The following is a 17,846-nucleotide window of genomic DNA, read 5'->3' as shown; positions in this document are numbered from 1 at the left end:
TTTCTCCACAGATGCTGTCAGACCTGCTGAGTTCCCCAGCAATTTCTGTTTTTGTTTCAAATTTCCAGCATCCACAGTTGTTTGTTCTATTAAAGCCTGAAGATGTTTTGTAACCTAGATTAGAGTGGTGCTGGAAAAGTACAGCAGTTCAGGCAGCATCTGAGGAGCAGTTAAATCGACGTTTCAGGCAAAAGCCCTTCATCAGGAATACAGGCAGAGAGCCTGAAGGGTGGAGAGATAAATGAGAGGAGGGTGGGGGTAGGGAGAAAGTAGCATAGAGTACAATAGGTGAGTGGGGGAGGGGATGAAAGTGATAGGTCAGGGGGAGGGAGGGTGGAGTGGATAGGTGGAAAAGAAGATAGGCAGTTAGGACAAGTCATGGGGACAGTGCTGAGCTGGAAGTTTGGAACTGGGGTGAGGTGGGAGAAGGGGAAATGAGGAAACTGTTAAAGTCCACATTGATGCCCTGGGGTTGAAGTGTTCCGTGGCGAAAGATGAGGCGTTCTTCCTCCAGGCGTCTGGTGGTGAGGGACCGGCGGTGAAGGAGGCCCAGGACCTCCATATCCTCGGCAGAGTGGGAGGGGGAGTTGAAATGTTGGGCCACAGGGCGGTGTGGTTGATTGGTGCGGGTGTCCCGGAGATGTTCCCTAAAGCGCTCTGCTAGGAGGCGTCCAGTCTCCCCAATATAGAGGAGACTGCATCGGGAGCAATGGATACGATAAACGATATTAGTGGATGTGCAAGTAAAACTTTGGATGTGGAAGGCTCCTTTAGGGTCTTGGATGGAGGTGAGGGAGGAGATGTGAGCGCAGGTTTTGCAATTCCTGCAGTGGTGGGGGAAGGTGCCAGGATGGGAGGGTGGGTTGTAGGGGGGGCGTGGACCTGACCAGCATCTGCAGTAATTTGTTTTTACCCTGCTTTGTAACCTATCAGAGTGAGCTTTACACTATGCCGTGTTAAGGCTTCTACTCTGTACATATGAAATAAATGGCTGTAACAGGATTGCCTGAGTTCTTTCATCAATTTGTCAAGTTGACCCACATCAGATATAAAATAAATGCTTTGGCTCTAGGAATAGAACAGAATACCCTTTATTGTCACATGTACTCCATGGAAGAATGAAGAGCTTTTACAATGGCTGCCTCTTATGGCGCCAACTTAGGGACAAGTATCTGTGTACAATTCTTGGTTACAACAGAGGAAAAAAGTAGTTTAAAAAAATTAGAAAAAATAAGTTAGGAAGAAGATGCTGATCAAGTCGTGGTGAAAGAAGAGAGAATTCACATTACTGAAATAAAACAAAGGACTGTTTATGCTGGCAATTTGAAACAAATAAAAACTGAAATTGCTGGAGAAGCTCAGCGTGTCTGGCAGCATTGTTGAGAGAAATCAGGGTTAAAATATTGGGTTTTATTGACCCTTCAGAACAGTTTCAAATTTTGTTTAGTTCAGATACTGAATGGGTTAAAAAATGAAAAGGAGGCATTAGAATGGCTGGCTTCGCTTAAAGTAGATCAGTCACAAGGGTGGTTCATCAAAGCTAATCAGAGGTCTGGGAGGTAAATGAATCCTTGCAGCCATCTGTCGATTGTTCAGGGTGGGACCTGTTGCATTGGTGGGGGATCACTGCCAAAAGAGGGTAAGTATCAAGGCTGGGGAGTGCATTTGAATAGGTGGGAATAGGAACAGTGATGTGGGGAATTTCCATGTGAATGGGTGCAGTGGAGGACATGGTGGGCTGCAGGGCTTGGTGTTAGGGGTGGTGAACACCAGTGTGGCCATTATTAAGGTGGAATGCCGGGGTTTAGGAGGCAGGGAAGATAATTATAGATGTGGTGAACCATCACCTGTTTTACAAAGACTTGAGCAGCATTTTCCTCCTTGGTTCAGGTAGATGCAAACTATTTATTTAGTATCTGATATTGGTAAACTTGACAAATTGTTAAGAGGACTGAGGAAATCAGCTGCAGGTGTGGATAGCAGACTATCATGGACTCTAAAATAGTCTAAAATTGGCCATGATGCTGAAATCTGGTTTGCATTGTTGTGGGTACTGAAGCTAGGTTTGTTTGTGTTTGCTTTTCATGTCTATCCATAAAAGCTAATGTTTGGAATTATCAGATTGTTTCCTTGTGAGTGATGTTCCCCTGCTGGACAATGGGAAGATGCAGGTCTCCAGTGAGTTTTGGGGAACTGGTATTGCTGACTTAGTGTTCGGAGGAATGTAACTAGGACATGGAAAATGTGTGGTGTAATGGTTAAACAGCAACTGGATTGAAAGAATGGGGTTGTATATGCGAGACAGTGTTAACATGCTGGATATATGCTGTGGTTGCTGTGTTTTGATGTTGCCAGTGAAGGGCAATGCTGAATTGTCAATGCTTGTCCGGGTGCACGATGGCCTTTCAAAGTTGGCATGGATGCAGGGGATGCCAATGTTTTGGATATTTTCTGAGTGACAAGTTGTTATGGGAGTGGTGCATGGCAAAAGGAGGCCAGAATTAGCTATGATAGACACATAGGGGCAAGATAGGAAATTAATGAGGTGAATTTGGTGAGACAAGTGAGAACAAAATAGTCTTGCTTGGCCACACTGCGGAAATCCCTTCAAAAGGCTTGACACATCTGGACTTAGCCAGGAAAACGTAAGATTCAGCCCAATGTTCCTACTTTACAGAGAAGAAGCCCATGAGGTGTAAGCTGTAGTTATTTATATCTGTTGCATAAGTGCCTCAAGGTAACTTCTTATTCTAGTTAGTTGGATATCCAAGTTCATAACAAGCCCCAATTTTTGCATGTTTACCAAGACCCTACTATACAGATATGACTGCTTTACACAACATTGCCATGTTTTTGGCAGATTTGAGCTGATCTCCAGTTTCAAGCTCCATTATAGTACACTGTTCATTTGAGCGTTATTCTAAGAAAATTTATTTCATTTAGATCACTGTTTTCTTTCACAAAATGTAAATTCTGTTTACTATTTGTAAATTGTAAATGTTCTGGAGTGCTAGATAATTGGATAATTGAACTAAATATTGTTGATGAACATTTAACTTATTGGTGACAAAAATTAGAATTAAACCTCCAAGATGCTTATTTCTAGAATACTCCATATTTTAAATATTGTAATGATATATTATGCCTCTTGTGATTTCTGTGCAATATTATTGGCAATTTTCATTCTGTGAAAAGGAATTTTCAAACCACCTAGACCAATGATTCAAGAACCAGTTTCACTTGGTGCACAAAAAGACATTGCCACAGTGGTATATTTGCAAATATGTTGAATTATACAAAATGAAAACAAAGTCTGATTTTTCTTCTAGGAGGAGGACGCAGGTGTGGTGTTTTGGTTTCCAAAGGAGGAAGCCAGATTCTACTTCAGTTGCTGTTTAGTGCCAGTAAAGATTCTCCTCCAAATGAAGAAGTTATGATACAGTTGCATTCTATTCTTGCGAAGATTGGACCAAAAGGTGATCTTTTCTTTTTACGTTAAATTAAATGTGAAAATACCCAAGCATAGACAATTTTCCATGAACACTCCAGGGGATCCCTGCTCTCTGACACATACTGGATGAGGTTATTGTTCTCGAAGGACTGCCTAAATCCATTTACAAATGCAATCAATACCCATATGCCACTATTTTAAAATCGCACCTTTCATTTCACTGTGACATTAGATATTTGATGCTACTATTACAGAACTTGCTTGACAGAATAATATTTTGGCTGCATGTTCATTGGTTATTAGACAACTGAAAGTGTGTTAATGGTTCACTGATGTGCTGAAATGGATGGTATTATTTAGGTTCATTCTGCAATCTGATATAATTTGAAACCTGGGAACTGGTTCCAAGTCATGTTTTCTGCAGAACATTGCACCTCAGAAGTGTAAAATTAAGCTGATGCATTAATCAGCTCTGCTGAATTCATGTACCACTCTGTTTAACAATAATAGAATAAAACCATGAGGGGCATGGATGGGGTTAATAGACAAGGTCCTTTCCCCGGGGTGGGGGAGTCCAAAACTAAAGAGCATAGGTTTAAGGTGAGAGGGGAAACATTTAAAAGGGACCTAAGGGGCAACTTCTTCACGTAGTTGGTTGTGCGTGTATGGAATGAGCTGCCAGAGGGAGTGGTGTAGGCTGGTACAATTGCAACATTTACAAGGCATATGGATGAGTTATGAATAGGAAGGATTTAAAGGGATATGGACCAAATGCTTGCAAATGTGGCTAGATTTATTTAGGATTTCTGATTGGCATGGACAAGTTGGATCAAAAGGTCCATTTCCATAAGACATTGGAGTGGAAGTGAGGTGATTCAGCCCACTGAGTCCACTCTGCCCTTCAATCATGGCTGATGGGTATTTCAACTCCACTTACCTGCACTCTCCTTGTAGCCCTTAATTTCTTGCGAGATCAAGAATTTATCAATCTCTACCTTGAAGACATTTAATGTCCTGGCCTCCACTGTGCTCCATGGCAATGAATTCTACAGGCCCACCCCTCTCTGGCTGAAGAAACTTCTCCTCATTTGTATTCTAAATTGACCCCCTCTAATTCTAAGGCTGTGCCCACGGGTCCTCGTCTCCCTGCCTAAAGGAAACAACTCCCCAGTGTCCACCCTTTCTAAGCCATGCATTATCTTCTAAGTTTCTATTAGATCTCCTCTCAACCTTCTAAACTCTAATGAATACAATGCCAGGACCCTCAGCCATTCATTTCCATGCTGTATATCTCTGACTCTATGCCTTAGCATCAGAAAATATTTTCCAAACCACGGTTGCCCATGGTTTTAGTTCCATTTGGTTCATACTGTGCCATGTAGCTGTATTTAATTTGACACCATTGCCAAACCTTCATGGCTTCTCTTCAATTTGGTTTGGTAGCTGCAGGATAAAATCTTGTCTTCATCCAATAGCTAATAATCTAGTGAAGCCATAAACTGTTGTAAAATTTGAACAATTTTATTCAATTGATTTTAACAGAATGTTATCAGGCTCAGCAGCTGGACAACAAATGGTTAAGATAAAAATTTACCCCTGTGTTCTTGGTACAGGAATGGTGGTAACTTGGAAGTCATGGATGAAATTCACACCATAGCAAGTTGTTAAATTGTATACAAATATTATGTACCAAATAAACCTCTTTGTGAGCTTGCACCAGAACGAATGACCATGAAAGCTGCCTGACTGTCAGGAAAAGCCAACTTATTTACTAGGTCTTTTCAAGAAAAGAATCTATCAACTCTACTCAGTGCGAAAGCAACACAAATCTTAAAAAATGCTACATGAAATGGAAGTAATTGTATTTATCTAGCACTTTGCACATTTTCAGCATGATTTAGTGTTGAATGAATTGGTTGTATTGATGAGTAATCATTGTTCATATGTAAGCAAATGGAGTAGCTAATTTGCTCAAAGCATGATTGCACAAACAGCAATAAGCAAATGACCAGTTTATCCATTTCAGAGGCCAGGGCATAAAGGCAGCTCTTCTGCTTTTTGAATAATGCTAGGCTGAACTGGCAGGCTTTAGTTTAATGAGAAGCATCACATTTGCAGCACTACTCCTTCCAAACATTACAAGTTTAATTTTTCATTCCTGAGAGTTGGGCTAACTGAGTTCTAATTATACTGCCAAGCTGACATGCAGTTAAATTGACTCTTAATCACTCTGAAATGGCAAGCTAGCAGAAAGGAAGATTGCAAGGAAGATACTTTAGCACAAATGATTGTGACTACTGAGTACAGTCTCTCCAAATTGTAAAATCTTTGTCTAAATACTAGACACTTGTGGAAACCTGATATTAATAAAATCTGACATAATGGCTGGAACTGCCAGCTGGAGGACTGAGAGGGGATCTGTTTGCCTCTTTAAGGAAAGGCCTGAATGACAAACCAGCGAGGCGATGGTGAAGCCACTGGTAGGCCTTCCTTTGGAATCAAGACACTGAGGGTAGAGCTTTTGCTCACTGAGTGCTGCCGATCAATCAGAGGCTAGCAGTTCTTGTGCTCAGCAGTGCCAAAAAAAAGAGGCCATGGCTTCTGGAGGAAGAACAGTTGCAAGAGTTAAATTATCTCAAAGCTGTCTAGGCCAGGAGTAAGCAATGTTGGGATGTGGGAGGAGAGAGTGGCTGGGGCCACCCGCAAAGACAAGATAGATTTTAGCTGATCATTCCTATCCCCAATCAGAACCCTCATTGAATCCCTTTGATGGAAGGACCATGTTTAACACTTATCAAAATTTAGCAGATATAAATCAAAACTCTTGGCTTCGGTACTGTGTCAGTGATTTATATGCAGGCTAAGATTTCTTGTGTCACCTGTTTATGCCCTGCAAGGTTATCCCTTCACTTCTCCACATGCCCTAAGGTTGCCAACTCTTTGTTCAACATAAAAGCTAAGTACTGCAGATACTGGAAATCTAAAGTGAAACATAACTTGCTGGAAAGGTTCGTCTGGTCCAGGAGCATCTGAGGAGAGAAAAATATTTTGAGTACAATGTGACTTCTTCAGAGTTTCTCAAGCACTTTCTGTTTTTATTTCAGTTCAACATAGGTGTCTCTGGTATTGTAAGTGTAGCAACCGCTCATTGGAACTCTCCTGATTCTGATAATTTTTAACTGTGGAATTTTGTCTCTGAAACTCTTTCTCTCTCCTTAGCTCCTTTGACAGAAATTTAATTCACTGATAATAGAGTTCGTCAGTTAACAAGAAAGAACCTTCTTCAGGACTAAAGAAGAGTCACATTGGACTTGAAATATAAACTTTCTCTCTTGAGATCTGCCAGATCTGCTGAGTTACTCCAGCACTTTCCTTTTTATTTCAGATTTCCAGCATCCATTAATACTTTGCTTTCACCCTATGGTTGACTTTTTAATGTTTTTTTTTCCCTCTAATGGTCATCTCCCAGGCATTCGGGTTCCATGATTGTTGACTGGAGCATAGCGTTTCTGTTCCCAGAAATCAAACGCTTGTTTTTAAAATGACTCCACCTCACATAAAATGTTTTATCATAGAAATTCTAATGGGCCATCACAAAATGTATTCCCTGTTTCATGAAGCTGATAAAATTTTAATCATGCATTTCAGTTCTAATTATTCAACATATTTTTCAAAGAATTTGCAAACAATCATTAAAATACAAATAGTATGTTGAAGTTCTTATATTCAGGTCAGCGTGTCTATAGCACATTTTAATAATTCGGTGAAATATGATGTCGTAGAAAATTTAATATTGATTTTGCAATTTGAATCACTTTCAATTATGTCATCTTTACACATGATGTCAGTGGATGATATGGTCTGCTTATTGATACCATAAATTATGTGTGCAAATCGCAGGATTAAAGGAGATTAACAAATAAGACATAATTGAATTAACATGTATTGCCAGGCCTTATATGACTTGGCTTTTGAAAGTGATTAGTAGTTGAACAAAAAAGAACTAGAAGGCCTTATGTTCAATCCTTACTATGTTCTATATCTTGGTTGATTGGATTTATATTTGTCCTTATCATATCTTGATTAGTAAAGAAAGATTAGTTGGGATTCTTACTGCTTCCTGATATCCAATGACTTTTGCTATGTTTATACTGAAGATGGTCAAGGTTTGTGTAAAGATTTGTAGCACGGGTACTAGTTGTTGTGGTTGTGGGTATGTTCGCCAAGCTGGAAGTTAAATTGCTGATATTTCGTCCCCCGTCTAGGTAACATCTTCAGTGCTTTGGAGCCTCCTGTGAAGTGCTGCTGTGCTGTGTCTTCTGGAATTTATTTCGTTCCGTTTCTGCTGCTTCTGGTTGCCGGTTCCAGTTGTTTGTTGTACTGACCGGTATATTTGGTCTAGGTCAATGTGCTGATGATGGAGTGTGTGGCTGAGTGCCATGCTTCTAGAAACTTTCTGGCTGTCCTGTATTTAGCTTGTCATATAATCGTTCTGTGGCACTCGTCATCTGTGTGTATGGCTACTAGGGACAGCCGGGTCGTGACATTTAGTGGCTAGTTGGCGTTTGTGGATGCGGACTGCTAATTATCTGCCTGTTTGCCCTATATAGTGTTTTGTGCAGTCTTTGCATGGAATCCTGTAAATTATGTTAGTCTTGCACATAATGGTATAAGATTTTTTCTCCTGGTGAGTTGTTGTCTGAGTGTGGCTGTCGGTTCATTGGTTGTCATGAACCCGAGTGGTCGGAGAACTCTGGCTGTCAGTCCCGAGATATTTTTATGTAAGGTAGTGTGGCTAGTGAGTTAGGTCATGGCATGTCCAAGTTGCATTGTTTGTCTGTTAGCATCTGTGGATGAAGTTGCGGAGATATACGTTCTTGGCGAATACTCTGTAGAGGTCATCTCCTTCCCTTTGTAGGTTGGGAGTGCTGCAGTGTGTTGTAGCCCTTTTTAGCAGGGTCCTAATGCAGTTGCTCTTGTGTGTGTTTGGGTAGTTGCTGTTGTAATTCAGGACCTGGTCGGTGTGTGTGGTTTTTTTGTACACTTTCGTGGCACACTCAGTTTTGTGTTCTTTGTACCATCACATCCAGGAATGGGAGTTCATTGTTGGTTTCCTTCTCTCTCATAAATCTAATCCCTTTGAGAACGGTGTTGATTATCAGATATGTGTTCTCAATTTCTGTTCTCTTAATGATAACAAAAGTGTTATTGACATATCTGAATTTGGGCTGGATTTGTGGTAGGGCTGTTTGTTCCAATCTTTGCATTACTGCTGCTGCTATGAGCCCAGAGATGGGTGAGCCCATTGGTGTTCCATTGATCTATTCATATATTTAGTTGTTGAATGTGAAGTGTGTCGTCATGCACAGGTCTAGTAGTTTGAGTATGCAGTCCTTGTTGATAGGTTCCCCGTCGTGCTGTCTGTTCTGCTTGTCCAGAAGGTTGGCTAGAGTTTTGTCAGTTGAAGTGAACACTGCCATTGCATCAAATAAGACCATTGCTTCATCCTTGTATATGATAATGTTCTTGATGTTGTCTAGGAATTCTTGTGATAATTGTATGGAGTGTTTGGATCCCCTAATAAAATGTTTTTAGTTTTTATTGAAGTTATTTTGCAATGGCATTTCTGGGTGTGCCACAAAGGGTCTGAGTGGAATGTCTGGTTTGTGTACTTTGGGTAATCCATAAAATCTTGGGGTGTTGTTACTTTCTGGTTTCATCCTTTTATTGGTCAATCCTGGTTATTAGTCTATTTTTTTGAATGTTCCGTAGTGTATTGTTCATTTTGTTGGTTAGCTGTGGTGTGAGGTCACACTCCCTCTGTAGGTAGGTGTCAGTATCTGCAAGTAGTTTCCCTGCTTTCTGAATGTATTTGGTTTGTCCATGATAACTATCATCCTGCCCTTGTCTGCTGGTACTATGATTTTGTTCTTGTCATTTTCGACTGTTTTTAGGGTTTCTCTCTCTTTGGTGTTGAGGTTGTTTGTTTGTCTTTGTTAGAAAGGGTACAATAGTTTGTCTGACTGTTTGCTGTGTCTCTTCGATTAGTCCATTAGTTCTGAGCGTACATTCCAGTGCAGCTAGGAAGTCTGTTGTTTTTGCGTCCCTGTGGTTGTAGTTGAGTCCTTTTGGATAGTACAGCTTTTTCTGTGTCTGTAAGCTTTCTGTGGGAAATGTTTCTAACCCAGGTGTCTGTCGTGTTGGTTTCTCTGCTATTTGTTAGCTTAGTCATTTTGTTTTGCAGTGCCGTTCTCTTTCTTAATATGGTTCTGTTCTGTCTTATTGAAGATGGTTGGCAGGTACACTACTATATGAAGCTTCCATAATTCAATCTTTTTTTCAGTATGCACTGTCACAAATAATCTGATACCTGTATACATAAGGGAAATAAATTCCTTTAGAAAAGAACATACATAAAATCATACAAGAATGGATAAGAAAATATAAATTTTGTCAATCAAACCTTTCCTGTCCTGGCAAGGTGTGGCCTCCATTCACTATAAACCCTGAACTTCCTGCTGTCCGCACATTCTACCCCTGCACATTCAAGTGTAGCTACCTATTTTCCTGGGACAGTAATAAAAGGGAGGAGAAAAATTTTAGATCAAAGCAAAATTCTCTTTGACCACCCTCAAAAAGTACAAGGGATCTGATTGAATAATTAACCCAAAGGACTGTTAGTCTAGATCTTTTGTACTGCAGTGTCTAGAATGGGACTTGGATGTAAAATCTTCTAACTCAGAGATGTGAGTATTATGAGGCATGGCTGACCAAGGCCAGACCAGATGATAATAGCCAATTACCTTTCCTGAAGAGCGTTAGTCAACCAAATAGGTTTTTGATGACAATGCAGTAGTTTGACGTGTACTTTCCCTAACAACATATTTTATTTCCAGGTTTTAAAAAATGAATTCAAATTTGCAAAGTGCCATGCTTTGATTTGCTGGATCCATGTGTTATCCTTCACAACTACAATTTTGTCAGTTCTGAGGGAGGAAACGTTAATTGATTTCTCTCCACAGATGCTGGCAGACTTGCTGAGCCTTTCCAGTAATTTCTGTTTTTGTCACAAATCAATAAATATAGCCAGATAGACTACAAGGGAATTAAACATGAGTGTTTAGTTTAATCCCTTCATAAATTAAAATTTAGGAAGTTATGTTAAACGTATGTTGAACCTTGGTTATACAGAGTACTGTTTGTAAGAAATTTCAAATCCTGATGAATGTATCTGTAATGTTTCAAAGGCCACTAGTGATGGTTATGAATTTACTTAGCTTTGATGAAACATGATACATTACAGTTTTTATACATCAGTTTACAAATAGCAACTGTTGTTACTCATAGTTGCCCTTTTGGTAAAAGGCATGGCTCCTTCATTCTCACATGTTTTTCACCTGATCCTTTTACATGTCCCAAGTCTCCTGATTAGTACTCCAGAAACAGGTGCAGCAAGTATAGTCCAGCATAGGGGCTGGAACCTGCTTTAGCATTAGCACAATTTTTTTTCTATGCCTGTATTTCTGTTTCCATGGTGATCCAAGACCCAGGACTGAGAGGACTGGAAGTTCCAAATATGATTAGAACCTGGGTTTTTAAACATGTTTTCTTCTAATAAAGGAACAGCATGGGCAAACTGGAAGCTTTCTGTAATACAACAGGAAATCAGATGCACAATTTAGAAGAACTTTTTACCCAGATAACAGTGTGAATATAAAACTCATTATCAGAGAGTTGCTGGGACAAATAATATTGATAATTTAAGACAAACTAGATAGATTGGGAGTTGTGAGTAGAGAGTTTTGCAGATAGAATTAGATGAAAAATGGCTGAGGATTGAGTGATGCTTAAGTGCCAGCATAGACTGGTGAAACTTCTATGTAATCACGTAAGGGACTTTATTCCATGTAATTCTTACCTGTTATAAGTATCAGGTTATAAAGTCTAATAAATGATATTGTCCTCTGACATCTGAAACCTTAATTCAAAGAAAGCCTCATGCATTGGAATGATTAGTATGTCACAGCACTACTTGGTATTTAGTTAAAAGATCAGTTCGAAATCCTATTTTCTGTTAATCTTTAAAAGGAGGTGTGAAATTTACTTAAATCCTTGGTACACTATTGTTTCTCTTTGTTTCTTTGAATAGACAAAAAGTTTGGAGTCAAAGCCAGGATTAATGGAGCTTTGGGCATAACTCTAAGTTTAGTGAAACAAAACCTCCAAAACTCCAAGCTGATTTTACCTTGTCTGCAACTGCTGCGGGTTTATTCCAGTAACTGTAAGTAACGTATGAAAAGTATTGTTGTAGCTGCATATTCAAACAACATTCATGTCTCTGAACTTTTCATGGACTGACTGAATGCCACAAATTACCTATATCTATCGAAAATGATATCGACATATCAAGGAAAGGGGGATAAGTATCTGTTAAAAATGTTGAAAATTGGTATATTTCATTGGATTGGATAAGGTAATGGGCTATCACAATATTTGCCCATTGCGATTTGTATTCAGACATGGCTCAGATTAAATGCAGTCATAAATGTAAAAGCATCTTAGCTTCAATATAGTACAATCAAAATTGGTTAGAAGGTATTGAAATTTATTCTAAAATCCATTAAAATGCCCTGTAAGTTAATCATACTTATTTGATTTTTTAAATTCGCTAGAATTTACTTTGGTTTTAATGGCTATACTATGTTCAATTTAATTTTCCACATTTTTTTTAGCTGTCAATGCTGTGTCCTTGGGTAAAAATGGTGTTGTGGAACTTATGTTCAAGATTATTGGTCCTTTTAACAGGAAGAACACAAGTCTTATAAAGTAAGTAGTATAAGAATCGATGGAAAGCATGAATAAATCAAGAAGTAATGTTTAATGTGCCATATTTGTTTTGTTTTCTTTAATAGACTTTAAAAGCACTCTTTTGTTGATTTTAGATGAAGATTTTCTCTGTCATGCTGGAGATGCATTGAAAAAGTATTAATTTTTGAATTTAGGCCCAAAAAAAGATGTATCAGTACCTTTTTAAAATTGCAAGAATCCAGCAATAGAGAAAAGCAAAGAGATTTAGGATCCAAGTAAATATATTCGTCAAAATTAGTGACCAGTTTCAGAAAGTAAAATGTTGTTACAATAAATTAGATATGAAGATACCAAAGCATAGGCAATTTTTTCCTTAAACAGTCCAGGGGTTCCCTGCTCTCTGACACACATAGAATTAAGTTACTGTTCAAGAAGGACTGCCTAAATCCATTTGCACATGCAGCCCATACTCCGATGCAACTATTTTAAAAATGCAGCTTTCATTATTCTGTGACATTAGATATTTGATGCAACTATTACAGAACTTGTTTGGCAGAAAGATATTTTGCCTGCATGTTCATTGGCTATTTGACAACTGGAAGTGTGTTAATGGTTTACTGATGTGCTGAAATGGGTGTCATAAATGGTATAATTTAGGTTCATTCTGCAATCTGATGTTTTCTGCAGAACATTGCACCTCAAAAGTGTGAAATTAAGCTGATGCATTAATCAGTGCTCTGCTGAATTCATGTACCACTCTTTTTAACAATAATAGAATAAAACCATGAGGGGCATGGATGGGGTAAATAGACAAGGTCTTTTCCACGGGGTGGGGGAGTCCAAAACTAAAGATCATAGATTTGAGGTGAGAGGGTAAAGATTTAAAAGGGATCCAAGGGACATCTTTTTCACGCAGAGAGTCGTGCGTATATGGAATGAACTGCCAGAGGAAGTTGCAGAGGGTGGTAGAATTGCAACATTTACCCTTCCAGATGCCTTTTAAGTTATTAAGAAGGGTTGAGAGGGATATAGACCAAATGCTGGAAAATGTGACTAGATGTATTTAGAATATCTGATTGGCATGGCAAGTTGGACCGAAGGGTCTGTTGCTATGCTGTATATCTCTGACTCTGTAACTGAGGTTCGAGGATTGCACTGTTTCTCTCTACTCCTACTGCTGCACTGGTCACAGCATTTATTTAAATGATTTGCCCAGTTACTGACCTGGCCAGATGTATACTTTCTCTATATTGCATTCACAATAAGAAGATTAATTAACTCGGTATCTTTAATAAACAGCAAGCTTATTGATTTTTAGAAAAGAAGATTTATTCAGCCAAGTTGCAAAGCTGGTTAATGAACAGATTGAAGTATAGAAATCAAAATATAGACAAAACAGCAGCATTTAAATATGCTTCCCCTGCAAAATGGAAACATTTTAAATGACAGTACAAGTAGTAAATTCCATTGAAATAGATTAGCAGTCTGATTTTTAGTTTTTTTTTCATAAAGACTTAGGTGTTATGACCAATATACACTTGTCCTTGTAACTATTGCGGGCATGTACATCAAATTTTTTTCAAGCTTTAAAAAGATTATTTTCTCCACCCTGGACCACTCTGATTTTCTTTTCTGGTAAATTGATCAATGGAATGGTTTTATTTCTTTTCCTCCATTCATGGGATTCACTGGCTGGACCAGCATTATTGGATAATTGCCCTGGTGAAGGTGGTAGTGTGTTACCATCTTGAATCGCTGCAGTCCTGAGTATGTAGGGACATCTTGATGTAGCACTGTTAGAAAGGAAGTTGCAGGATTTTGACCCAATGACAGTGAAATAACGGCAGTATAGTTCCAAATCAAGATAGTGTATGACTTGAAATTGTCTCAGTCAGATGTATGTGGCTTTCTAGTTGGTTCCTTCACCAAGTGCCATTCAGCTACTCTCCATGATGAACATTGTGAAGTAGTCACCTGTTTTTAAGTTTTTATTTCCAGTTTTTCTTCTTGAAATCAAATTTTACCATCTGCCCTTGTGGGATTGAAATCCATTTTCCTGGAACATTAGCCTGGGTTGAGGATTACCAGTCCAGTGCCATTTGTACTATGCCAGCATATCCCAAGAAACCTTATAACTTCCCTTTTAGTCTTGGGCAGGAAACTCCTCAAATGATTGTACCTTTGCTCTTCATGATAGCACTTGTCCTTGCCCTACTATATGTCTAGAGAAATTACATGTGTTTCTGCAGACTCATTTTTGGTAAGGTTTGTTACTGAAACAGCTAACTGTAATTTTCTAAACAGAGCTTTTAATTGTTCCAAGTGATTCATCCACATGCCACTGTATAACAGCACATTATCAGAGGAAACTCAACTTGGGAATACATGCTGTTACTTCATTAATCTTTAGAAAGCGGATTTTTTTTAACCCAAGCGATATTATTTGGCATCAGAAAAGATTGTTTGGTTTGATAAAGGTCATTCCCAGATGTTTAAGGAACCAGCCAGTATCTTTTGAAAATAAGTCTACTTTGGTTAGAAGTCTGGCTCTGCCAATGCTGTAAGTACAATCTTCTAAATGAGGAATTGCGTTGGAACTTGGCTTTGTTGCTATATTAACTTTTTTGTTCAACCAAATCTTTCATTCCGACAGTAAGGCATTAACAGTACTGAGGAATCCAGCTGCCTTGAGTGGGTTGAATTAGGCATTATTCCAGTATGTGTTGGATTTTTGCTTTCACTTGAGCCTGTGTCTCTCGAACATGTTGAGCATATTCCATAGTAGAGGATTCTCACACATCCACAAGAAGTATTGCCAAGGTTGCCTATCTGGTTTGTCTTTACAAACTGTCTTAAATTCTACAATTAGCCTTAATGGGTCTCCTCATTGCCTTGCCTCTGAATATAAAATCATGGTGTCTTACCTCCCTCCATGTTAGGTAATAAAATGATAAGTGGCACTGTTTTGGAGTTGTCCGGACCTCCTCCTGCTTTATCCTACTTTCTCTTTTTATCCGGCACTGTCCTTACTACCCATCTGTGGCTCATTCTTCTGACACGATGTTAATTCATCATATTGGAGGTAACATAGCGGATTCTCTTTCTGGCATTCTGGGGCATCAGTCAAATAATTTACTTTGTCAAAAACAGAAATTGCTGGAAAAACTCAGCAGGTCTAGCAGTATCTGTGGAGTTAACATTTCAAGTCCAGTGACCCATCTTCAGAATACTGGTTTTGTTTTAAATCTTCAGTATCCGCATTTCTTTATTTTTAATTAACGTTGTCAGTTGTTTTGATTTCCCTTAATAGACCACTGTTTTGAGTTTTTAGTGGTTAACATTGTAAAGCCTACAGTACTAGCATATTATTCCTTGGTTGAAATGTTTGGGTATTGGTATCGTTGTTAGCCCATTTCCTCATGGTTGTGGAACTTGGGAAAAGTTCTTGAGTCAGTCCCAGAACATGGCTATATAATCTATGCAAAATACTTGTTTCTCTGTTCTTAAAAACTTTCTTTTTATTAGCTTCAGATGACTTCTCATCTCATGTCCATAAATTAATTCAAAAGGACTAAAACCAGTGTGCTCGTTTGGTGAAACCAGATAGCAAACAAAATAAATTCCAGTCTTTCTCCCAGTCATGGGCATGTATGTGACAGTATATTCTGATCCTCATTTTCAAGATTTGATAGGATTGTTCTAAACCCCTTCTGTCCTTCAATATTGTACAAATGACTTTAATTATTTTACACCCAGACCCTTCATAACTTCTTAAAACATTGTTGACATAATGTTGGAACCTTATCCGATTGGATCTACATCATTTATCCAGATCCAGAGAAAAACTGGGTTAACTTCTCTACCTGTATCTTGGCAGAAATTTTTCTCAAGAATATGGCCTCTGGGGAACCAAGTAACTATACCTCAAATGGTAATGATATACAGTTGTCCCGTTTTTATTTTTGGTCGAAGGCGGTCTGCCAGCACCCTATTAAATGGCTCCATAAAAACTGGTTTGGGAATTAGAGGTGGCAATTGGATTGCAGGCTGTGATTTTTCCCAATCTGGCTAATTTTATGCAACTGCACTATGCCTTTGTGAAGTCTTGGCTAGTAATATGCTTGAGTCATCAGATCCTACAGGCCTTGCCGTAGGAAATTCACAGGCTATCCTGAGCATCTCCTGACAATATTTGCATAACACCACTATTTAGTGAGCTACTGTCCACTGTTTGTCAGCAGGTCCATGTGGAGCTCTCCACTTTCACAGCAAAAGGCTGAATAGGCTGGGGCTATTTTCTCTGGAACGTTGAATCTTTAGTGGTGACCTTATAGAAGTTTATAAAATCATGAGGTGCATAGATAGGGTAAATAGACAGGGTCTTTTCCCCAGGGTAGCAGAGTCCAAAATTAGAAGGCAAATATTTAAGGTGAGAGGCAAAAGGTTTAAAAGATACCTAAGGGACAACTTCTTCACGCAAAGGGTGGGATATGTATGGAATGAGCTGCTAGAGGGAGTGGAGGAGGCTGGTAACATTTAAAAGGCATTTGGATGGGTATATGTGTAGGAAGGGTTTAGAGGGATATGGGCCAAATGCTAGTAAATGGGACTAGATTTATTTAAGATACCTTGTCAGCATGGATGAGTTGAACTGAAAGATCTGTTTTCATGCTGTACAGCTCTATGACTTGAATCCTGTTTCTAATGACATAACATGCTTGAATTTGTCCTGCTTCACCCTTGCTTTGAGCCCATTGTACTATTTTACTTAACTCTGGAGTGGCTTATTAAGTCCTGATCTGAGAAGCCTGACTGAACATTTCCTTCAGGTTATCCAGATCGCCCAGAAAATGTCTGGATAGCTGTCTGTGATGCCAGATTGACCTCCACCAATGGAACTTGTTGAACCATTACATGGATCACTGCACAGGAAGGGAAATTTCCTGGAACGTTATCAGCAAATAGTCTGTCTCCTTGACTTCATTTAGACATTCCATCACTATTGTAAAAGGTACTACCTTTACTGTGGCCAAATCAATCATCAGAAGTAAGTCAATTCCATCCATAAGTAAACCATGGGTAACCTCTACAGTTACAAAACTAGATAATAGACCAAACTCCAGATACACCCAAACAGAAAGAGTAGGTTTACACTCTACCGTTAACTAAAACCCTGGCCTTCCATGCTCACTGGTGGAATCATCACACATTTTGCACGGCAAAAGACTTTCTGTGGCTCTTGTATCCCAAAGTGAGTTGTTGATTTACATGCCTCATTTACGAGATAAAGAGTTATTTTTCTTTTTGGCAAGATTTCCCTGCAGTTGTTGGATAACTTGTCTACCTCCCTCACCATGATTAATCCTGTTGCTTTACCCCGAAGCCCACAGAAGTGGGCAATGTAAACATTTAGGCTCTCTGACATGTTGACCACTCTCGGCACCTTTTCTTCTTGATCTGAGCTTGAGATCCCAGGGCATTCCAAACGGTCTGTCCTTGTCCTTGGCTATTTTCCTCCCTCTCATTTGCCTTACTTCTATTCTTCTTGGCTTACGTGAAGATGATTGGAAAAAAAGAGTTTGAAACT

The 17,846-nt window shown here is 39.1% G+C and overlaps 1 protein-coding gene across 8 annotated transcripts in view; it reads left to right on the top strand.

Annotated features, from left to right (window-relative positions):
- Nucleotides 1–17,846, top strand: part of agtpbp1 (ATP/GTP binding carboxypeptidase 1) — a 338,830-nt gene that overhangs the window by 158,572 nt on the left and 162,412 nt on the right. For all 8 annotated transcript variants that reach the window (XM_072585860.1, XM_072585842.1, XM_072585823.1 and 5 more), the window contains 3 exons: nt 3,330–3,476; nt 11,601–11,732; nt 12,184–12,277. In XM_072585860.1, the coding sequence (XP_072441961.1) occupies nt 3,330–3,476; nt 11,601–11,732; nt 12,184–12,277 (373 nt within the window). The remainder of the gene's footprint in view (nt 1–3,329; nt 3,477–11,600; nt 11,733–12,183; nt 12,278–17,846) is intronic.

The sequence above is a fragment of the Chiloscyllium punctatum genome, chromosome 2 (genome assembly GCF_047496795.1).
Source record: "Chiloscyllium punctatum isolate Juve2018m chromosome 2, sChiPun1.3, whole genome shotgun sequence".
Classification (NCBI taxonomy): domain Eukaryota; kingdom Metazoa; phylum Chordata; class Chondrichthyes; order Orectolobiformes; family Hemiscylliidae; genus Chiloscyllium; species Chiloscyllium punctatum.
This window is presented reverse-complemented; position numbering and strand designations above follow the sequence as displayed.